Genomic DNA, 24,680 nt, shown 5'->3' with positions numbered 1-24,680 from the left:
GAGCCCCGAGCCAATATATTACATTTGATCGAGAGGATGAGTAAAAATGCTGATATGTTCAGCGATCAGATGAAGGAGAGGGGAGCGTCTCCCGCAGTGCCAACAGGTTCACGCTGCACTTTGCACAAAGTAAGTGTTTTTATTTTGCTTCCCATGTTAACGGTTAGACTGTTGATACTATCCCTGTGTCCCTGTGATACTACCCTCCCTCTCTAAACAACGTAAAGTTTTAATGAAGCACAGTTGTTATTTGCTTGTGGCATGAAATCCCTTTAAAAACTATTGCAGTATGGAATATATCTATGATTGTTTACACTATGGCAGTTTTCACTTCGTTCTTCCTGCTTTTCCCCGCCGCAGAATGTCTGTCCAATGAATGAATGACCTCAGCTCACGTGTGGTTTTGCTTCATAATGCTAGTTCACTTGCAAAAAATTTGAAAGTGGACTATACACCAAACAAAAAAATCTTAATTCTATTTAGTCTAGACCACAGCAAGTGAACGAGTGGAATTTCCCAATGTGAATAGACCCTCAGTATTTTCATAATTAACCAGAACAGATGGCCTTTGAATATTTTTTGTTTTATTTTAATAAACTAGTGCAGTGCCCGTAGGAAGCAGGTAAACAAAGAAAGATATTAGACAGTACATTTGGCTGCTATCATTGATGGCAAATTTTTACACTGTTGAAGGTTATTATCAGTAACTTAGGGGAGACCAGGTACAGTTGTAACACTCTTTGCAGTTTTTGCGATAAGAAGTTGGCTATAGAGTAGGGCAACATTCCTTAGTGTATTGTGTAAAGATAACCACAAACTAATTCCATGTGTTTTGTTAAGTGAAATGAAACAGAAAATGTTATTAATTAATTAATTAAGTGTTGAAGCCTAAAGAAGAATCCAGCTGTACAGGTGTTACCTATACAATCTGTAAATCAGTAAATGGCTGCACTGTGTATAAAAGGAGTCTATGCTGCACGCCAAGACAACATTGTCAACTCCATTACCAAAACTGTTAGGTATTTGAAAGCTAAGACAGAGTTTGGATAACTGTCAATTAACGTCAACGTGTCAGTAGCTGTCAGCTGTGTGTGTGTGTGTGTGTGTGTAGGGGGGGGGGGGGAATCGTGTGCGCGCGCGGGCAACCGCATCCGAGACCGTGCTGTCAATTAACGTTAACGTGTCAGTAGCAGGCAGCTGTGTGTGTGTGGGGGGGAGGGACTCGTGTGCGCGCGCTCGGTGTGTGGGAGTGGACTTGTGTGTGCGCGCGGTCGCGCTCGGGCTTTCAGTTTAGATTTTAAACGGATATAAAACATTTTGGGGAAGCATCCGAGACGTGTTGTATTATTACAGTGGAAATAGCGTAAAGTGCAGTCTTTACCACTAAAGCGGACAGGTGGAGCAGGTGAGGAGTTGTTGAGGAAGTAAGGCTGTGTCGGTCTGCTGTGTGTGTCCTGCTCGCCAGAGGGAGGCGGGGTTTAGTCGGCTCCGTGCGCACGTAAGCTACTATTCGCCAGCATGATATAAATATGATAACTTCTACAACTTCAAAATGAAGGATGAAGGATGCACACCTTCGTGCTGTGCGCAAGCAATATCCCGAAGCTCATGCCGATCTGACTAAAACTCAGAGAGATATGCGAGCCACTGACAGACGTGTCTTGCTTTATAGATAGATAGATTAAATAGACTCGACAGATGCCCTCTGATTTTTCTTCATTCTCTGCAGTTAAAAATACTTTATATATGCCCTTCTATTTCAAAATGTTTTATTTAGTTTTTGGTAATGTGGTAGACTTGTTTTTTTTAATTTACAATATCTAATACCACATAAACACGACTAATTTCTTCTGCACATCGCTGTATATGTGGATTTAATTTTTGAAGTGTATCCGTGTTTTGAAGATGAGTCTAGGACACGAATATAAGTGTTTGTTGGGTTTAATGATGTCTATCAGGACATTGTTTGTAGTTCAGTTTGTGAATGTGTTTTGTTTTCTCCTTTTCTGTTCCCCCTCAGAGCTCTGATAGCACTAATGTATCAAATTGTGGCATGGAGGTATGGCCTTTTAGTCACCCAACAACAAAAGTTTTTTATTGTATGCCCATATTCACCATACACATTCCCACATTATTTCTCCTACATTCAGTAAAGTCATGCGAATATTCACCGTCCACCTCTGTTGAACAAAAATCACACCCAAACTGGCGACTAAACACAGGCTAAGGGCAGAGTGTATGGGCAGAGATATGTGTCAGTAGAACTTGAATTCGAATTGATCGACTTGAATATGAATTGATCAACCTGCAGTGTTTCCCCTAGAATTTTTTTTAGGCCCGGTGGTAAGAGCTGATAAAGAGTATGCGCGCCGCGTGCGTACCAAATTTCTAGAAGAAATTGACCAAAACGAACCCCATTTGGGATGAGCCTCTTTTGACAGCCTGTTAAAAATGAGGGCATAGGGTTATACTTTCACATTCAGTACGTTTGTACATGTGGTGTTTCTCACAGGAGTTTTAGATCCTGCTGGGTGAGAATGGACCTTTTAGAGGGGTCTGGGGGCATGCCCCTGCAGAAGAAACCTTATCCTTTTAAAGTTAAATGCATCAATCTGGTGCACTTTGAGAGGCGAAATCTGATTAATTTTGTGCTCTGTAAACAACTGTCATATGTCCTGCCTATAACTATTTTCTGTAATAATTTGGAGACACAAGCCATGTAAACTATTGAAGAAAAACACATGGATTTCAATAAAAAAACAATAAACACTGAGATCTAATATAGACAGGTCCTGTTTAGACTCATTTCTGGAATAATCTGAATCACCTCACCTTGAAGCTAGCCTATTGAAAAATGTTCTTTATTTATTTTTTATGCAAATAGCCTTGTTGAAAATAAATGAATTAACATAGGCTACACATCATGATTAGCCTATCAACATGTGTGCTACATAAGGCAAATTCCCTATTCCGACCATTATATTTCATCTAGCCTATTTCTCAATTTAAAACATACAAATAAAGTAGCATTGAAAATACAAAAATAAAGCGTGTAGGCCTACAACAGCCTGCTGTTTTCAAGATAACTTGACAGTTAAAACAATAAATAAATTAATATGTCCCTTGAAAATAAATGAATGCTTTTCTGAGAAGAATGTCAAAGGCAGTAGCAATGTGGCACTTCTGTAAACTTACTGAAACGAGTGCATGCCGTTTTTTTCAGCGCTGTCTCAGCTGTTGATACAGATTGGTTGTGTTGCCACGGCGACGTAGCGATTTTAACTTTCTAAACTTTGCGCAGCACTTTTTCCTGTTCAACGTCCCTGTTACTGAGTCCTTAATATCTCCATAGAGCAGGCGCTGGTTTTATTTTCGCCACTAGATCAACGTTTGCTTGCTAGTCATGCTCCTGCTCATTGGCTTCCGTGTTTTAACAAGTGCGCACCCGCACCGAATACACACACGCATCGCGCTGCGCGCAGACACACATACACACACACACGCAGACACACAGATCAGCTGATGGGACGATCAAACGAGAGGTTGTAAAGACAGGCGCACACGAAGGGTAGACCGACAGTGCCGCGCAGACGCTCGCATATTATTATTACGTAATCAATGAAAAATTGGTAATAATTTTTTTTTTATTATTATTATTTTTTTAAAAGTTAGGCTGCTGTTGGCCTGGCGGGGGGTCCCGTTGGCCTGGCGGCCCCGCCAGGCCTGTTCAATGGTAGGGGAAACACTGAACCTGCATTTGAATTATTGATACTTGAATTTGAATTTATACACTTGAATATGAATTAATCAATTTGAATGTATTACAGTTGAATCTGAATCAGTTAATATTCGAAATGACACATTCAAATAAATGTTCTAAAATTCAAGTTTTCAAATTCAAGTAGAAAAAATTCAGATTCAAGTACAGAACATTCAGATTCAAGTAGAGATGTGCACATCCGGTTTCTTTGAGGAAGAGCAATCGAGTGCAGATCTCTGATAGTAAAGCGTCCGAACACAGCAGTGCTGATATAGAGCGACAACATTGCGACCTGGAGTGTGATGTTGCTTTTAAACAGCAGTTTTACAACTTAAATTCACAAGTTAACTTTACAATTAGATCTGTAATCATTTAAGAAAGACACAAATAGTCCAACAACAGCAGTCAGAGCGGAGCGCGTTGCTAAGCAACGTGTAAACAACTTGACGGGAGTGAGCTCGTCCTGCAGTGTTTATTTTGGTAACATTAACCACGGCCGCCCGATGTCCCGTAAAAATCACCAAAGTAAAGGAACGTCGGGTCTTAGCCTAGTTGGTTATAGGGTCCGCTGCTCAATCCAGCCCCCTGCGCTTCATTTCCCAGAGTTTATGAGTGTATTTCTGCCCGGGGGAAGTTATACAATGAAGTGGGAAAGCTAGGCTAGGCTAAAGCTATGCTGCGTCCGGATCGCGTCCGCATGTATTATCCAGCAGCCTGAGTTTATCGCCACACACTATTGCTGTCTTCAGTAACGTGAGTGTGAGCGACTACCGCACACTGTCTCTGTGTGTGTGTGGCACCGCTGCTCTCTCAAAGGGGGAGACTCGCTCACAGCCAACCTGAGTCACACACACTGTTAACACAAGTGAAGCTCCGGCTCGTCAGCTCGAGCAAGTTGCTAGGCAACGGCATTGTTTGGGGTCCGCGATCTGACCACTGTACGTGCAGTCATTCATAAACACTTACAATAAATAAGAGATGAAGATAAATACCTAACAACATTAGAGTTACTAAGTGAACTGAGTGATGCCAGTCTGATAGTGGAGAGAGATCAGAACTGAGCGCTGTGTTCCACACACACACGGCTCGCCCGGCTCATCTGACTGCTGAGTGCTGTCTGATGAGCCGGACAGAGAGCGTCGGAGGAATCCTCCGCCTCAAAACATGTAAACGTGTGAAAAAATGTTTGAATAATCAATTAGAGCTTACCTAAAAATAAGTTTGCCATGTTACTGTTTATTGTATTTAGGATTTTAGCTCATTTGGACGCTGCTTTGACCGTCTGTTTTCATTGATATAGCCTATTGGCGATATTATAACTAGCCTACTTTCAGTTTCATTACTGAAACGTGATTAGTGTTCTAAAAGATACTTTGTTTATAAAACAAGAGGTCAAAAACACAGATGATGATTAAACAAACTCATTTATGACTTTATATTTCCTGAACGTTAAATAACGGTCGGACGCTGTAGCCTATTATCAGAGATCTGCACTCGATTGCTCTTCCTCAAAGAAACCGGATGTGCACTTGAATCTGAATTTTCTCTACTTGAGTCTGAATTTTTTCTACTTGAATTTGAAAACTTGAATTTTAGAACTTTTATTTGAATGTGTCATTTCGAATATTAACTGATTCAGATTCAAGTATAATTAATTCAAATGGATTAATTCATATTCAAGTGTATAAATTCAAATTCAAGTATCAATAATTCAAATGCAGGTTGATCAATTCATATTCAAGTCGATCAATTCGAATTCAAGTTCTACTGACACATATCTCTGCCCATACGAGGGTGGCATACTGTACGGAATGTGAAGCCCATTTAGGCAAATGTCTATTTGTGATATTGGGATATACAAATTAAACTGATTTGATTCGATTTAGGTTTATTATCCTCTAAGAAATGTTGGGATTTTATTTCTCAGAAAATTTCTCAATTCATTCAAAGCAACCTATCTGATTCAGTTTCTCCATCCCTTCTGTGGGTAACTTTGAAAGCGCTGTTCTTGGTTTTGGCCAAAAACAATTCTCATGGATAAGACTTATTTAGTATATTATATAGTTCCACAGACGTGGTTGCTGTTTCGCTATTGCAAGTGAACAGCTTTTGTTGGCTTTAAGGAGGTCTTCACTTAAAAGGGTATTTGCAGTATTGCGATAAAACATGTGGTCTCACTTTATGCCCATGACCCCTGGATCTATTTCACAAATCTGATTGCATGCAATGACAGGATGACTGAAATGTTTGCAATTGGTGGCTACTTTTAATAATTCATGGTTGAAGTTTTTTTGTCTTTGTAAGCTTAGCCCTCAGGTTGGGTTAATTAGATGGGTTGTTTTTTTTTCTGTCGTTTTGTTAATGACTATATAAAACAATAAAAAATACATGTGAAAAAAATAACTGTCTTTCATCTTTCATTACATGCTCCATAAAGTATTCTGATAAAACATATCTTTAATTTCAGGGTCTAAAGGATTGATTACCGAGGCATTAATTAAAAAAGTGTTGAGCTCGACACTTTTACACAAATCCTTCACACTGTCTTAAAAGACAAGGTGTAACTGTATACTTTATACTTGGGTCTGAGAGATCTATATCATAGGAAAGTTGTGGGATGAATAATGATTGGCTAAAAGTATATGGAAAAAGTTGCTTTGGTTGTCTAGTTTCTGCAATGAATAGAATATGCAACCAAACAATAGGTAAACTAACTCAAACAGGAAGCACACACACAGTAGACGTCGGACAATACAGAAAACATAAAATATTCTTGCTATTCTAAATTCTCCCTTATCTCCACAGAAAAGCTTTATTGCATACTTTAAGTTAAAGAAACAGGTGTTGACTTCTACAAAAAATGTATATATTATTTTGCACATGAATAAATCTTCAAATGAAATTCTGACCAATTCAGTAGACGTGAAATATAATTTCCATCCATAATGGATGTTGCAGTTGAGTTCTGACTCTGTTGTTCAAGTATTTTGCAGTTCACCCGGAAAGCTGTTCCATTTTCTCTGTCCTGGTGAAGGAAACTTCACTTGTTAATAATTTAATTGCCTGTTCTAGGACTGTAGAGATATGCCAGACCACATTTGACAACCTCCACAGGACAAACGGTCCACTTTACCATTTTGATTGTCTGAAAAATTCCTCATTGGTTTTACACTGGTAAGGTGTTTGCACTAGGTCTTGCACGTAAGAACATCTGCAAAGGGGCCGAGGAGGTTCTTATTGAAGATGCACCTGACCCACACCAGGTAGGTGGTGAAGGGCTTAATGTTTTCTGAGAAGGTGTAGTTCTGCTGGGGAAGTATGTAAGGCATATAGGTGTTCTCTCCCTGCTCCTGGATCCACACCTCATACTTGACCTCTCTCACCTTTAGGTATTTCAGATTCCATGGGATCTGCCAGGAGACAGTGAGTTTAGCCTCACTAGTGGTTTGTACTGAGGTCTGACAGTGGGGTTGTCTGACCCGGCCTGGGTGAACTGTGCTGGCTGGCTTTGACTTCTTTAAGCCAGGCTTTGTCTTTATGCCGTCTCTCAGGACTCCCAGGAAGGAAGGGATGTCCACCATAGTGTCCTGGTAGATCCGGAAGAGCCACTCTGGGTTGCGACAACAGAGGTGCCTGGGAACATCTTTGCTGGCCAGTATTCGCTCTTGCTCCTCCTTATCCAAGTGAGTGATGCCTCCTTGTTCCCAGGCTCTGTCTGGGTGGGTGATGGTGTTCTCCTCTTTAGTATTCCTCCAGGAGACATAGTGAAGGTCCATGCCAGGAAGGGAGGCCAGGGTTTTATATGGGGTGTACTGTTCTGGGTTCACAGCAAAGGGAAACAGCTCCACAACAGCAGCTCCTCTGGGGAGAAAGAGTGAGGTGATAAGCTGAGCTCCATGCATACTAACTAACATGGAAGCACTGCTAATGACCTGGATGATACTGGGGAATGACTGTTCCTCCAGGGTCACTGTGACCACTCTCATCTGGAACTCCTGGGCCAGTGCCATAATGAGCTCCACTTCATTCAAAATAAGCCTTGTTGCTGAACGACTAAACACAACAATGTATTCATCCTTCTTCTCTTTCTCCTTATCATCTTCAGTACTCCCTTCATCCTTCTCAACATTCTCCACCCTCGTGATATTCATTTTCTCCATCAGAACCCTGGCAAACTGTCGAATCTCATTTCCTGAGACTAACATGTTGGCTTTGGGCCCCTGTGGTTGGACAAAACCGTACTGGTACCAGGTGGTCATCTTGGACAGGCCAACATAAGATTTTGTAAAACACATGAGCTTGCCAAAGTTCCTAAGTTGTTCTTTGAGCAATGGCTGTTTGTGGCTGAGAAGTCGGTAGAGTTCAAAGTATGGGCCTTCACCCCAGCCCTCCATAAAAACCAAACGTGCCTCATCACTTAAGTCTGAAAACTGTTTCATAGTATAGAAGGCTGGGAGCAGGTCATCATGGAACACATGCATTAGGTTGTCTGGATTAAACCGGTTTATGATCAGCGTCACATCTGGTACAAACACAGGCTTGGGCATAAACTTTAAAGTAGCAGCTGGGAGCTCTACAAAATTGAAGTACTGGGTGTTGTGATCCTCTACTGAGGATAAGTCAAGCAGGGCAGGTTGGAAGCGCCTAGACCCTAGGTTAGGCAACATGACAGAGGAATTGGAGTGGAAGAACACAAACTCCTCTGCCTCAGAGCAGTAGCACAGGTAGTCAAAGCGGCAGACACGGTCAGTGTGCATCTTGCCAGTGCAGACCATGCGGGTGCCGTGTTCCTGAAGAGCCTGTAGGGCCACATGGTAGTCGATATGTGCCTGTGAGAGCTCCTGGGACTGTCTGGTCATGTGCAGCTCCTCCTCCAGCAGAGCAGCATGCTCACTCAGCTTGGAATACTTCCAAAGCAGAGCTGCGATTACAGAGACCAACAGCCCGTTAAGGAGCGCACCCACCGTCATCCTGCAGCCGCCCACTGAAGCCCGCATCACTGCTGAGGACCCACCTTCTGACTCCACCTGACCTCAGACCGAGAAGGATGGCAATGAGACATCTGCTGCCTGGAAATGACTGAAGACATGGAGAAAAGGACTTTAGTTATTTAAAGTGTGTTTTGACAAGGTTTCTAGTTAAACTTAAGTGCTATACTTTGCTTAGCGCCGGACCGCCTAGTCGCATTTTGTGTTGTTTTGAGTTTGTCTCCACTGCCGCGTGTAAAGCCGGAAAACCACATTATCAGCCTATAACACAGCTGACAGGGAAAAGAAAAAAAAAGCACGGATTACGAATGAGTTATTAAATACAGTTGCTTTGCCTTTCTGCAGAGTTCAACAACCCTTTTTATCAATTCAATTCAAAACGCTTTATTGGCATGACTTTTGTGGTAAACAGTGTGGCCAAAGCATTACAAATATTATAAATAATAACAAAAGAAAACATCAGAACATACAACATAACGGTAACACTTTACAATAAGGTACACAAAATTGTAGTAGCTACTACATACCTACTACATAGATATGTGTTACCTACTACATAGGTTTTTTTTGTGTTACCTACTACATAGGGTTTTTTTTTGTTGTGCTACCTAACACATAGGTTTTTTTTGTGTTACCTACTACATAGGCTTTTTTTGTGCTACCTAACACATAGGTAGCACAAAAAAAAACCTATGTAGTAGGTAACACAAAAAAAACATATGTGTTAAGGTGCGAACACACTGCACAGCGCGGCGCGGCGGTTGGCCGCGCGAATCGCAGGTTCCGCGCCGCGTGGTCATTTTGGCTCATTTGTGTCCGCCGCCGGCCGCCCCCCGCCGCCCGATGGCTCATTGAATGTGCACGCCCAGTTTCTTCCCGCTATTTACATCTCTCTCATCATCGTCGTCATCCTCACTGATTTGTTTTTGTTGGTAGCGTCTCTGAAGTAGGCTATTCTGCCTTCATCATCTCTGCCATCAGCCCTTGTATTGGTCTCACTGCACCTCTCACACATTTCTCCCCGCCACCTGCCACCCAAGCCTCGTAAACACACCCACACATGCACCCACACACACATACACACACAACCCGCCCACACACACACGCACATATGTATCGATGGCCGTGCATATAGGCTACACATTCACGCCGGCATATCAACATGTAGAGAAAACCCAAACAGATTTTCAGATGTTTAGGGAAATGTTTGGAAGTGTCAGTTGTCGTATTTAGTTTTTATTGTCTCTGCATATTCACTCATCTGCAGTAGGCTACATCTTCCCTGGCTTTCTCTCCTTCTCTCTTCTATAATGTGAGTCTATTCCTTGCTCCTTTTACTAAAAGGTGTCTCATTAAACTGCTGTCATACATTTTATCGATGTGTTGGAACTTTTTTTCTCTCTCTCTCTCTCTCTCTCTCTCTCTCTCTCTCTCTCTCTCTCTCTCTCTCTCTCTCTCTCTCTCTCTCTCTCTCTCTCTCTCTCTCTCTCTCTCTCTCTCTCTCTCTCTCTCTCTCTCTCTCTCTCTCTCTCTCTCTCTCTCTCTCTCTCTCTCTCTCTCTCTCTCTCTCCTTTTTTCCCTTTATCCCTCCTTTCCCGACTGCACCGCCAGCCAGGTTTCACGTGTCTTGTAGCTCAGCAGACTCACCCGAGTGACGTCGGGAGGAGCTCAACGACGGTGATTGGCTATCGCGGGGCGGCCGGCGGCGAAAAGTTCAATATTTTCAACTTCTGCGGCGGCCGCGCCGCCCCATTCGCGCCGCGCCGCGCCGCCCCTGGCCGCGCCGCGTGATCCGCTCTCCGCCGGCCGCCGGTTCGCGCGGCGGCGCTCGAAATACATTGACTTTCTATTGAAACTCGCCGCGCGGCGATGTGCAGTGTGTTCGTACCTTTAGGTAGCACAAAAAAAACCTATGTAGTAGGTAACACAAAAAAAACATATGTGTTAGGTAGCACAAAAAAAAAACCTATGTAGTAGGTAACACAAAAAAAACCCTATGTAGTAGGTAACACAAAAAAAACCCTATGTAGTAGGTAACACAAAAAAAAAACCCTATGTAGTAGGTAGCACAAAAAAAACCCTGTGTTAGGTAGCACAAAAAAAACCTAACACATAGGGGTTTTTTTTTGTGTTACCTACTTCATAGTTTTTTTTGTCCTACCTAACACATAGGTAGCACAAAAAAAACCCTATGTAGTAGGTAACACAAAAAAAACATATGTGTTAGGTAGCACAAAAAAAAACCTATGTAGTAGGTAACACAAAAAAAACCCTATGTAGTAGGTAACACAAAAAAAACCCTATGTAGTAGGTAACACAAAAAAAAAACCCTATGTAGTAGGTAGCACAAAAAAAACCCTGTGTTAGGTAGCACAAAAAAAACCTAACACATAGGGGTTTTTTTTTGTGTTACCTACTTCATAGTTTTTTTTGTCCTACCTAACACATAGGTAGCACAAAAAAAACCCTATGTAGTAGGTAACACAAAAAAAACCCCAGCATACTCTTTCTTTTTTCTATTCTACATACTACATCCGACGATAAAAAGAATCTAGTTAGGATGCAGTAGGCATACTATTGGGACATACTTTTCTCTCTTATTTCATCATAACATGATCTTGCCTCTTGCTTTTATATCCGTCGCATCCCCGTTTGTTTTCATATGGAGGCTTCGTCGATGTTACGTCACCTCACGTGCGCACTGGATTGTGGGTCAGAATCGCCCAAATAGGATGCACTTTTCAACACTAACAATCTTGGCCGCATGAAGTAGGACATCCGGGTACTTCTAACCATCCTAAATCTGGCCACAAGAATCATACTATATAGTAGAAAGTATGCGATTCGGAACGCAACCTATGTGTTAGGTAGCACAAAAAAAAAACCCTATGTGTTAGGTAACACAAAAAAAAACCTATGTGTTAGGTAGCACAAAAAAAAACCCTATGTAGTAGGTAACACAAAAAAAAAACCTATGTAGTAGGTAACACATATCTATGTAGTAGGTATGTAGTAGCTACTACAATTTTGTGTACCTTATTGTAAAGTGTTACCAACATAACATACAGATAAAATAAATAAAAATAAAATGTTATGATTTTAATATTAATGATAAGAAATAATAGTAACATTTTGCAAATGAAATGAAATTAATGTAAAGAAAAGCTACATAATACACATTATAGGTTATCGAATAATCATGAAAATTTGGTAAAACAGTGAGGCCTGGAGTAGATGATCATTCTCTCATGTTGTAACATGTCAAAATAAAATGTCCTGTGAGGAGGGAGCTTTCTTTTCTCTCGCCTATTAATATTTTTAATTGGTCTTCAGGTCAATTGAAAATTTGCTTTTTTGGCCGAATTTGCTAAAATATATTTCCGTGACATTTTTAAATTTGGGGCATAGTAGGAGGAAGTACTGCTGGGTCTCGACAGCAGCTTCTCCACACTGCTGGCACAGCCAAGCCTTCTTACATCGGCCTGTCTCTATGGCCGCTCAGTCTGTACGTTGTTAACATCACTCAGTCACAGTGCTCAGGTAGGGGGCCACAGTGTACTTTTTGGTCTCTCTGTGTTGTTGTTATTGTCTTTAAGAGTCTGATTTGTGGTCCCAGTCAGGCTTTTGATTTTTGTTTAGTTTTCATTTATGGAGCAGTGCCATTGTGGTAAATGTTGACGGTGAAAGGTGGATTGTCGCTGTCGGCCTCCTCAATAACAATTTGTCTCCCATTACAGATCCCCCTTTTCTTAGAGTGGCTGTAGTGGGTACATATGGCCTTATGTCAGGCCTCGGTGTTTTCAGTGAACATTAGCAGGCTGTTTATTTTGGCCTTTTTTCCAGTCCCACTGAGGTCAGTCCTCAGAGTGTCTGGCTTCTGCCCTAAAATCTTGGCCCTAAAATGTTTTGTGCTTCAGCCTTATTTTTTCAAAAGGGTTAGGGTTACGGCTTCTATAGGGTCTCAATATAATTAGTCTGTGTAATTTGTCCTTTTGTGTTTGGTGTCTCTGATTATGTAGTCTAGTATTGTAGCCTGTAGTCTCACCATTGTTTTGAGGTTTTAGGTTTTAGCTTCCTCTTCTGCTAGCCGCCTGTTGGATGGGCTTTCCTTTTGGTTCTCCCTTGCCCCTTTCAAACCGCCGCAAACTCGGAGCTAGAGTCCGTTTTTTGGTTTAACACCACCAGAGTCGGCTCCGGGCTGTAAAAACCGGTTCAATCCCAGCCCTAGGATTGAGCCGGGCTAAAAATGAGAACTGCCTGCGCCAGCAGCCGGGGGAGGGATTATCCTGACCAACCAGACCAACCCAAACCTCATGCCCGCCATATTCAAAAACACCGCTACTACGTGACGTAAACGCAACATAATTACCGAACGTAGCGATCAAATTGACCAGCAAAGATACGCTGTATGGGTCCTGTTTGGTTAACAAAGCAAAGCGAGAGGCAACATGTGTAATATAAGATTTATCCGCCGGTGTTGTGCTTAAAGCTAGCGCTAGTTTTAGCATTAGCCACGAGAGTAGCGGCGTCGGGCGACGTGCACACACGTTTACAGTGACGTCATGACCTTGCTCTCTTGCCGGCTCCATGGCTGGCTCTTGTCGGTGTGAAACCAACCGGTTCATAACTGGTATATGGCTGTAACCCGTTTTGAACTGGCCCCAGCACCAGCCCGGAGCTGGCTTTTGGTTCCTGTTGGTGTGAAAGGGGTATCTGTCTTCCCAATCCGCTGGTCTTCCTTCCATTAGCTGCTGTACTCAAGGGCTTCCTTCAGTTGGTCATTTTATAAAGAGTTGAAGTTTATCTCAATTTAAAAAGCAATTTAAAACACTTGTCATTTTGATTGGAGCTCTAGTGGAGCATGACTATCTCCAATGGAACTCTCTTGCTCTCTCTAATTTATCTCTCTCCCTCTTTTACCGACCCATACCTATACACACACATGCATTCTCACACATGTCAAGTCCACGTGCTTGGCAAGTTATTATTAATCGACTAGCATTCCTGGTGCTGACTAGTGAGGCAGCGGGCATTTAAAAGTTTAACCGACTAGTCATGTGCATCCCACCAAATTATAAAGCCAACTACTAAACACAACAAATTTCTGAAGACCCGAATACCAGTGCAGGACACAGAAAATAACTGATATAATTAATAAGTCAATAGTAAAGCCCATAATGCAGCAGGGCTCTTTATGGAAGCGATATCAAGCCACTAAGTTTCTAGAAAAGCTCATCCAATATATTATTATTACTAGAGTTTTCGCGCGCGCTCTACCTCGCGTGTCAGGAGTTTGATTAAGATTCCATTTATTGTCATCGCACATGTACAATGGAATCTATAGCAACTCCTCTCAGTGTACGCAAACTATGAAGTGTGAGATGAAAGCACAAAATAAAGTAGACCCAACCACACATACAGTCCCCTCCATAAGTATCGGAACAGTGAGGCCAATTCCTTTATTTTTGCTGTAGACTGGAAACATTTGGGTTTGACAACAAAAGATGAATATGAGACAATAGCGCAACATTTCAGCTTTCATTTCCAGGTATTCACATCTGGATCTGATACACAACTGAGAAGATATAATTTTTTGAAAAAGAACAACATTTTTAGGCAAGCAAAAGTATTGGAACAGATAGACTTTAAATACATTTAAGTAAATAAATCATAATATTGTGTCGCAAATACTTTGCTTGCAATAACTGCATCAAGCCTGTGACCCATTGACATCACAAAACGTTTGCATTCTTCTTTTGTGATGCTTTTCCAGGCTTTCACCGCAGCCTCATTCAGTTGCTGTTTGTTTTGGGGGGTTACTCCCTTCGGTCTCCTCTTTAGCAGGTAAAATGCATGCTCTATAGCAGGGGTATTCAACTAAAATTCAAATAGGTCCAGTTAGAGAAAATGTCCTCAAGAAAAGGTCCGGAACATCATAATGTCTAACTTGCGTTGTGATTCAGTGTGATATATAGTGAAGTAGCCTAGTAGTTGTATCAACGTCTGCATGTAATTAACAACTGACTGTCAGATCAATATAGAAAGAACAATTCAAAAACATTTCAACAATATTTATTCTCACTTTTAAATAATTATAGATATATAATACTGAAGATATATGTATTATTTAAGTGACTCAACTGAAACTAATCTCTTCATAGAGAAGGGCTGCATTTAAAAATAAAATGGTGAAAATAAATATAATAATCTTAAAATAAAGATAAAATATATAATTCATTTTTGAAAAATTAAATAATTTTGAGAAATATTTTCAATGTATCATTTCTAAACTTCACTATACCTACTATGTTTGTTTAACATAGTAATCTCCCACTTTGTCTAATACTGGATTTTTATTTTGCAATTTTGAAAAGCTCTGAAAAAGTGACATGTCAGAAACTAAACCCCTGTAGGGGGTCTGGGGGTTTCCCCCCCAGTAATTTTTTTTTGTGTTTTTAGAATGTAATCGGAGCATTCTGGTGCATTCTGGGGAAAATAATAAAAGAAAAGGTCAACATTTAATATAGTTAAGATGAATAGAAAAATTAACAAAACAACATAACTTGCTAGCAGCCAGATAACTGGACTGAGGGACGGATGACCACTAGCTTTCGCTAATGTTAGTGGGGGCTACTGCCAAATATCTTGCTAAAAAATTAACCTGTATTTATAAATTCTGCCATTACTAAGAATATGTAAAACTTAAAATGTAGATAATTGTAACTACATACAATTTTTTTTTTTAAATAATGTTTTTCCTGTTGCTGTTGTGGGCAGTAGATGCAGTGCTGCTGGCGATTGGTGATTATGTCAATCTTATGTCTGTGTCATTCACACATAGGTCTACATCAGGGTAATAGAGAGTCCACATGATTGCACCTTGACCGGTTTTCACCAGTCTTACAAAAGGGGAAAAAACCACAGATAGTAAATAATAGGAAAAAACTCAGCTGTTGATCGCTCGCGACACACGGAGCCGGTGAGCGAGCGGGCGAGCGAGAGAGAAAGCTGTCTCTCACTCTCCTCCCGCTGTCTTTCTCACTCTAATCTGACTTATTTCGCTGAAATTCTCGTAATTCTTGCACTTCTCTCTGACATCTCTCGCATGATAGCTCACTGTCTCTGTCTGTGAGCCAGCCTGAGCCGGGAATGCAGATTCGATTGGCTGCCTGAGTAGCAGGAGGCGGGATGGCTTAACTCGAAAGCATTTCCTGATTCGCGAAACCAGTACCGTAAAGTCTAGAAAAGCTGCGCCGGTCAAAATAGAAGCGCCCCGTCAAAATTTTAAATACTTAAATAATTGATTGACTACAGGTCCGGGTCCGTATAGGACGGCGTCTGGGTCCGGACCCGGACCGCGGTCCGCCTGTTAGTGACCCCCGCTCTATAGCGTTTAAATCTGGAGATTGACTTGGCCAGTCTAAAACCTTCCATTTCTTGCCCCTGATGAACTCCTTTGTTGTTTTTGCAGTTTTTTTGGATTATTATCTTGCTGCATGATGGAGCATCTTCCAATCAGTTTGGTTGCATCTTTCTTTAAATTGGCAGACCGAATGTTTCTGTAGACTTCTAAGTTCATTTTGCTGTTGCCATCATGTGTTACTGTGTTGTTGTCAAGATGAACCTTTACCAAGGTGATGGAAAGGCTAAAGTTTGGAGAAAGAAAGGATCTACTCATGATCCCAAACATACAGGCTCATCTGTGAAACACGGTGGAGGCAATGTCATCGCTTGGGCTTGCATGGCTTCTTCTGGGACGGGCTCATTATTCTTCACTGATGATGTAACACATCATGGCAACAGCAAAATGAACTCAGAAGTTTACAGAAACATTTTGTCTGACAATTTAAGGAAAGATGCAACCAAACTGATTGGAAGATCCTTCATCATGCAGCAAGATAATGACCCAAAACACAACAAAGGAGTTAATCAGGGGCAAGAAGTGGAAGGTTTTAGACTGGCTAAGTCAATCTCCAGACTTAAACGCTATAGAGCATGCATTTTACTTGCTAAAGAGGAGACTTAAGAGAGTAACCCCCTAACACAAACAGCAACTGAATGAGGCTGCGGTGAAAGCCTGGAAAAGCATCACAAAAGAAGAATGCAAAAGTTTGGTGATGTCAATGGGTCACAGGCTTGATGCGGTTATTGCAAGCAAAGGATTTGCAACAAAATAGTACGTTTTATTCACTTTAATTTATTTAAAGTCTATCTGTTCCAATACTTATGCTCGCCTGAAAATGCGGTGTTCCTTTACAAATAATGATATCTTCTCAGTTGTGTATTGGATCCAGATGTGAATACCTGGAAATGAAAGCTGAAATGTTAAGCTATTGTCTCATATTCATATTTTGGTGTCACACCCAAATGTTTCCAGTCTACAGCAAAAATAAAGGAATTGGCCTCACTGTTCCGATACTTATGGAGGGGACTGTAAGTGAACTGGTAACATTGTATTGCACAATTTTCACAGGGTAATATCACCTAGCTGTGATGCTGTAGTGAAAGTTCAGTTATTTTATAGCACGTGAATATATACGGTTTAGTGCGGTTGTGCAAGTTACCAGGTGGCAATAAGTACAAAAGGTTCAAATAAGAGATGATGAAATATACAATAAATACATTTTTAAGTAGTGCAAAATGTAAGGCAGTATAACACATTACAAATTAAAATGTGCAATATGATGAACATTATTTACAATATGTGCAATATGCAGTAAACTGAGGAAAGTTAAAGTGTACATTATATGTGTATTTCAATGTTCAGACTGAGTATAAATAGGTACAGAGTCCAGGAGTCTTTGGGGCAAATGGGACGGGGTGTAAAAATCAAGAATTTGTGGGGCAGAGGGGAGGGAAGGAAGAGAGGGGAGATAGTGGAGCTTCCTGAAAGGCTGGTGGAAAACGCTGTTTACCAGGCTGGTGGAGCCTATGGAGCCACCTTTATTGATGGTAACAGCAAATACCAGGCAAAGGGGAACTGTCTGCGGACCACTGTAAAGGGGAACTGACTCCTGGGCCCTGTCATGATGCGGTATCCTTGGAAGGAATACCCGCAATCCCCTGTTAGGGCCGACTGCGACTTTGCACTCCACTGCCCTGTCCATCATTTGGACCACTGTGAGTCTGGTCCCATTTCTGAGTCTGCATCCAAACTCTAACCTGCCGTACGTAAACTTCTGTCCGTTATCTGGGCCGTTGCTGCTTCACCGTTAAACTTTATGTCCGTTATCTGGGCCGTTGCTGCTTCATGTGGCAGGTATGTAGCAGTATAGGTATGATACCTGCATGCTGCTGCACTGGGCGCACATGCGCACTGTGAGACTGCGTGCGCACCGGGCGTTGGCACATGCGCACTGGATGTGCACCAACTGTCGACCAACTGGTGCGACTCGCCTGCTTTTATAGTAGTATGATTATTTTTATGAATCCACTGATTCAACAGAGCAGGTTTCAGCTCTCAACTTTGGGATTCAGTTTAGTTTGGTGAGACATTGTCTTAACCTTAAACCCTCACTGATTATGTCAGGATAAATGACCCTAAGGAGTCACAGGAAAACGAAAAAGTATTGCTCTCAACTCTACTCATCTGCATACTGTGAGAACAAGTGCCTTATTGAGACTCTAAATCAAACCCACAGTCAACTGCCAGCAGCTGCCTGACAACTAGGGAACTAGCATGCTAAATACCCATCTGAAGGTTAGCTTATCCGCCTTACAACAAAGGCTTTTCCTGAATGATTACTTAACATGTTATTCCAGCCACCTTTTCCCTATTTAATAATGTATATTGGGTCAACCCAAACTAATACACTGCACTAATTAAAAGGTGAAGTAAGCGATTTATTTATGTTAATATAAGTGTTAAATCGCTCTTTATTCAAACAGTGATCATTTACATAATGTGCGCGTTTCATAAAGCCGATCTCTCAGTCAACTGCTCTGCATGTAATCGGCAAATAAACTTTACGGGGGATCCCGAAATTAATATCCAATCACAAGAGAGAACGCTACAAACCGAAACCCGTCTCACTCATGGTCTCACTGCCGGTGCACGCCAGAGCGACAGATGGGTGAATGCTTATGCTCCTACAATGGCAGAGCAGGTAAAAATCGTTCCCAATGTCTGTTTTGAGGTTTTTTCCCATGTTTTATCACACTTATGGGTTTGAGATGATGCTAGATAACTCGCTGCTTGAAGACCGCAGTGCATTAATGTGGTGACGTAGGGACGAGCGAGGGGACTGCTAACTGCAGTAACTGACAGGAAGTTAGCTAAAAGAACCATTCCGCTTACAGCACCTTTAAGTGTATTCAGCAATTCTGGAGAATGCTTGTTGCCAAAATCACTTTTAGTCAAAATCACTGAATATCTCCTCACGATGCGCTACCTGTCCATACTGTGCGGGTTGAAAAAAATATCTGGTGTTAATACACAGCCTAGGCTCTGTAAAATGTATGTAAACAACGGGGGGGGGGCCTTAGCTAGCAACATGCCCGTTTACAGAGCCTAGGCTGTTCAATAACTCACTGTAGTTATTTTACCGTAACTATTTTAGAATGCTCTCCCTTATTTTGTACATGCTTTAGTTTTATTTCCTTACACAATCTGAACTCATTCCCCCCCCCCCCTCTCTGTTTTCTTGTGGATTTCTGCTTTTTCTGTTCTGCAGGTTCTTGGGCTATTTTTGACATCACTGCAGAGTGATGAGTCGGACGATTCAGTCAGCTCCAGTCTCCCCGACACGGTCAAGAAAGTGCTATGACACTGGCGCTTTTCCACCGCATGGTATCAGCTCAACTCGACTCGACTCAACTCGCATTTTTGGCGTTTCCACCGCAATTTCATGGTACCTGGTAGCGGCTGCTTTTTTGGTATCGCCTCGCTCTAGGTTCCAAGCGAGCTGAGCCGATGCTAAAAGGTGACGTCGGCAGACGGCCGGCCACTGATTGGCCAGAGACTATTGTCTGGCCAATCAGTGGCCAGAGACTACCGGCTTCATTCTGTTGTTTATTCTCCCCAACTCTCCGGGTCTTTTGAGTGTATTTACGCCGTGTGCAGCCTTCTCTGGCTCTCTTTCTTTTGATTTGCATCACAGATCCGAATTTATTTTCCATATATTTCGCTAAGCTCGCCCAGTGTTGGTTGTTGGGGAAGTTACTTACATACGAGAGGAGACATGTAGGGCAGCTAGGTTAAATAGTAGCCAGCTGGGACAGACATGATAGCGAGCGATTACATTACAAGCCTCGGACTGAACTGATTACCTAAATAAAATATTCAGGCTGAGACACGGCTTGCATTTGAAAACACGTATCCTGAAACAAGCACTAAACAGTCAACTTTATCATGCCCGTGTTTACGTGCATAGGGATGTACGTGACGCATCCCTACAGCTGACTGTGTGGCAGAGTCACACATCGGGACAACAACCATCCCTTTTAATGGCCCGTAGCAATATTCTTCTACTTCTTTTAGCAAACAGATACAAGGGGGGTATTTCTTAAACATTTTTCATCCGTGTTTTTGGCGGTTGGTTCAGTTAATAGTGCTAAACAACTGCTCGTAATTTCTGCTTTGCTACTTTGCTCCGGAGTAGGCTTTCAGCCCCTTACGACGACCCCGCCCACGTTCAGGAGGTACTATTTGCGGTGGAAAACGACCCGTGCTGCTACCAAACCAAGTTGAGTCGAGTCGAGTCGAGTCGAGCTACATGTGCGGTGGAAAAGCGCCATAAGTAGGCTGTTATCATAACGTAGGCTGTCATTATAACGGAGAGTGTGCATGCTGCACGCACACACACACACGCACGCACGCACGGCCGCTCCCCGCCCAAACTACCTCGACTAGGCTATTTCTGAAAACATGTGAAAACGTTGTGCACGGACAATCTAATGCTGTGAAAATGCTAAATGAAAATCTAATTTTTTTGATAGCTTCCTAAATCATGTTTGACCAAATTGAAACTAATATCTGCTCCGGAGAAGCACAAAGCCGAGTGTGGAGAGAGACTGCTGTGCTCGCTCAGATGAGAGGAAGAGTTTCCCGAAAATCTAAATTTTTAACAAGAAATTAAGACCAGAAAAGTAGTATAATAGGAGATCTTTACGATAATTAAAACTTATTTATTCCTTTTTCCTTAATTCTTTGCACTTTTGTATTTATTGTATTTAGCTCAGACTTGGGGAATGAAATAAGATAACATAATTGATACTGTTACTACCTTTATGAGTGTAGATACTAAAAAAGAGGAAAAAATCATTATAAAAAAATAAATTTAAAAGAGATCATTCAAAACGTATTTGTAACATTTTTAATGGATATAAGCACTACAATTTTTAGTTAGGTGAATGTTTGCGTAGCCATTACTGCCTTTGGTGGTAGAGGACAGGGGGTTAGCAGAGATTTTACAGATAGCATCTACTGACACAACTTACGAGCCGCCATTGAGAAGCACAATTGTGTCCAAAATCCAGCAGCTTTACAACCAAGAAAAGAGAACAAAAAAAAGATGGTGGCGGGAGCTGAAAACATTGCGGTGACTGGGAATCACTGGACTTCTTAGCAATAATAATTGACAGTAAGTGGAAACTTCAGTCATTTGCATTAGCCATTCTAAAAACTGACACCAGGCACTATGCTGATGCCTGCACCGAACAGTTTGTCAGTGGCTGAGTCATGGGGAGTTCAACAAAAGGTCCTCACATACAGTCTGCACGCACAGTGCCCAAAACGTGGTTGTTGCCATGAAAAAGCTTCCATTCAAGCACATGCCCTGTATTGCTCATATGGTGCAGATAGCAAATTTGCTGTCAGACCCGCAAACAGCGGATTTTACGACGCATTGGCCAAGTGGCCAAAAAGGAACTGGGCCCTATTAAGCATACATGCATTGAAGATCATATGCCGAGGTGGATAGCGGAGGTGTACAAACTCTTCTTCATGCCCAACATTACACTACAGTACACAATAAAAACATGGAGGAACTACATTCCATAACTCTTGTCCGTTACCAGTCGTAAATAATAGGTGCAAGTAGTGAAACGTTACTCGAAAAATAACATAGACAACAAGTACTCAGTTATTCCAGTAACATTTCAATTTAAATTAAAACGAGGGGTCTTTCAAGCTGCACCGTTGACATTAAACATTAAGTCATTAAAAAAGTTATAGTTCAACACTTTAAATGTTTTGGTTTTTTGCCTCACTCTTCGGCTCAAGAAAAGCCGACAGAAACCGTTCCTGTAATTGTGCATCCATTTTTGATATAGAAATGATTGATGGGCGCTCATCCAGGTTAGCTTAGCTCAAACACTGTTAGTCAAGGGGAGCAGGTCAAAAGATAAAACTTTACAACATCACGAAACACTCCTGTGTGCTTGTTGGGACTTGTTTATTTAACATTATGTTGTGCTCTATATTCTTACACGTTGTGTCATTTTAGAATCAAATACATGCTGAAAAGAAACCATTCTAAAATCACAAAAAGCATAAAAATATGGAGCGCAACATTAGTAAATAAATAAACAAGTCCCAACAAGCACACTGGAGTGCGAAGTGATGTTGTAAAGTTTATCTTTTTACCTTCTCCCCTTGACTACCAGTGTTTGAGCTAAGCTAACCTGAATAAGCGACCTATTCCTATAAATAAAAAAATCACGCAGTTGCAGGAATGGTTTCTTTCGCCTTTCCTTTAGCTGTAGAGTAAGGCAAAAAGCTAACATTAAAGAGGTTGAATTGTTCCTTTGAATCATAAATTGTTTTCTAGTAGGCCTTTATTTTAAATGATATATTTAGCAGTATGTGACATTAACAGCACTTAAGGAGGATATATCATTGAGTTAGATAACTCCTTTTCGAAATATATATTATTATCTATACACACATCTATAAGCATCTTGAACTCTTACTGAACTGTTTATTTTATTTTTTCACGAGGATGCAGCCACACATACACATCTCTTATACAGTAAGCTATAGGCTACCAACATCTGCAAAGGCAAAGCCTAGTGACAGTCGTCTGGAAGAATTGTATTGATACAATCCGTATTTTCTGCGCATGAACAAACAAACAGTTTTCTGTAAATAAATAAATTAAAACAATCATACCTCAGGTCTGGAAACTGTTGTTTTATTGTTATAATGCAGTGAAGAGGTTGGCTAGTCAAGTCCTCAGTGTAGACTCTTGCAGAGACGGTCCTTAACAGGAACACTGGGCAATAAATGAAGAATACTGACGGATACTGCCACCAGTAGTAAAAACAAGTTGGTGTTCAGTCATTACATTCCGTATTGTTAATGAGCTAGCCTAGCATTCAGAAAGGCAGAGAGAGGATAGATGCAGCTGCCTGGATACCGACTCCGCAAATGCTGTGTACTCACCATAATATGTCCATGGTCTCCACCATAGACTGTTAAAGGTCTCCACCATAGGTCTCCACCTACCGCGGGTGGGAATCTCGCGCTCGGGTCTCGCGATGAAGCTTGGCCCTTCTTCTTCTTCTGTTTTATTGCGGATTGCAAACCGACGTGTAGGTGCATACCGCCACCAACTGTACCGGAGGGTGTAACACCAGGCTTCACAAACTGCAGGTTACATTTTTAGATAATAAAATTAGAAAAGTTAACGAAATAGAAAAAAAAGAGAAGAAAAACCTACATTTGATAATTATCCCAAGATTTTTAAGAAAACTAAAAAGTGCCCTTCGTAGGCTTATCACCTAGTTTTCTAACTCATTCATAAAGTTCCTTCAACATTCAGGACAGTTTTAATTAATAAATATTATCACGCAAGATGTTCCCCTCCCGATCAAATTTTCTTCACACATAATTACATGTTCAACATTTTCTACAAAATTACATTGAATACATTTATCTGACAAACACTTATTCATTAAATAAAGGGTCGACCCCTCACTGCTTCCCTTATCTAAGATTTGGCCTCACCTTTTCCAAAGGGAAGCTCAACTCTTCTTCTTCTTTTATCGTATTTTATAGCTGAGGAATTATAGTACTTGCCTGTATTTTTTACATTTTACTGTGCAGTTAATTTTCCGGCCTTTACTCAGAAAAACGGCGTTGGTAGTGGGTTGATGAAAGAAGACGCAGTTTGAGGCAGATGATGAGGTCTTCAGGAAAAATTATTTTATTTAATACAACAAAACTCATCCTGCAGTCAAAACGAAGCCAATAAAAAGTTAAAGTGTTTGTAGCCAAAAAACTAATAGAGGTACATGCATAAAACAAAAAGCTATGAAGAATTCCTGTATACTAAAAGACCTGTCTCTTCCTGAATTGTGGTGGCCTTTAACCTGCAAATGTAAAGGTCAGATATTATGCTAAATGCACTTTTTAAATGTGTTCTAACATATCCATGGGTCCACGGTGTGCCTAGAGACTGCCAAAATATTTAAAAAAATAACAATCTCTCCTTTTCTCACTCTCCCCCTTTCTGAAACCCCCCCCCCCCCCCCCCCAATATACTCCAGTCAGAATTCTCCTCGTTTCTGACCTCAAAAACTGGAAAGCCAGAAGCTTCCACTGTGCAGCCCACACCCCTATTTCTTATTGGTCCACTGCCCTGACAGACAGAGGGCGAGGCATATCTGGCTTCGCTTCCGGACAGGGGGCGGGGGGAGCTCAAAGATTGTATATTTACGAGGGGAGCTGCAGCTCTTTTAAAAAAAATAGGACATTGTGAGATTAGCTGAACATCAGCATAGTACAATAAATTATCTGAAAGTTTTTTTTAAAGAATTAAAGAAAAACGTATTAGGGACCACTAAGACCATATAATATGGTGTATAATAGTACCGAAAAGTGTATAAGATGGGAGCTTTAAGGTGAGCTTTGAGCTTTGAGCTGATTGGTCCTTAGGTCAGTAAGCTCCACCTCGCCTAACTCCTGATTGGTGGACCCTAACTAACTCTGA

At 41.3% G+C, this 24,680-nt stretch overlaps 1 protein-coding gene across 2 annotated transcripts; it reads right to left on the bottom strand.

The window, feature by feature from the left end:
* Positions 1-5,546: 5,546 nt before the first annotated feature.
* On the bottom strand, positions 5,547-23,190 carry pomgnt2 (protein O-linked mannose N-acetylglucosaminyltransferase 2 (beta 1,4-)). 2 transcript variants are annotated; one of them, XM_080039322.1, is made up of 3 exons: positions 23,132-23,190; positions 22,859-22,992; positions 5,547-8,839 (listed from the first exon to the last, which is right to left on the bottom strand). In XM_080039322.1, exon 3 carries the CDS (start codon positions 8,755-8,757, stop codon positions 6,949-6,951), a length of 1,809 nt encoding a protein of 602 aa, XP_079895448.1. In that variant the 5' UTR covers positions 8,758-8,839; positions 22,859-22,992; positions 23,132-23,190; the 3' UTR covers positions 5,547-6,948. The 2 variants fall into 2 exon arrangements, with proteins under 2 accessions (XP_079895448.1, XP_079895449.1); XM_080039323.1 differs by having other exon boundaries at positions 22,859-22,961.
* Positions 23,191-24,680: the final 1,490 nt, after the last annotated feature.

The sequence above is a fragment of the Ammodytes marinus genome (genome assembly GCF_949987685.1).
Source record: "Ammodytes marinus genome assembly, chromosome: 13".
Taxonomy (NCBI): domain Eukaryota; kingdom Metazoa; phylum Chordata; class Actinopteri; order Uranoscopiformes; family Ammodytidae; genus Ammodytes; species Ammodytes marinus.
The sequence above is the reverse complement of the archived record's forward strand: the minus strand, read 5'-3'. Positions and strand labels throughout refer to the sequence as shown.

Coding starts and splice junctions, on each gene's coding strand:
- pomgnt2 (XM_080039322.1), bottom strand. CDS start 8,757: ATGCGGGCTTCAGTGGGCGGCTGCAGGATGACGGTGGGTGCGCTCCTT.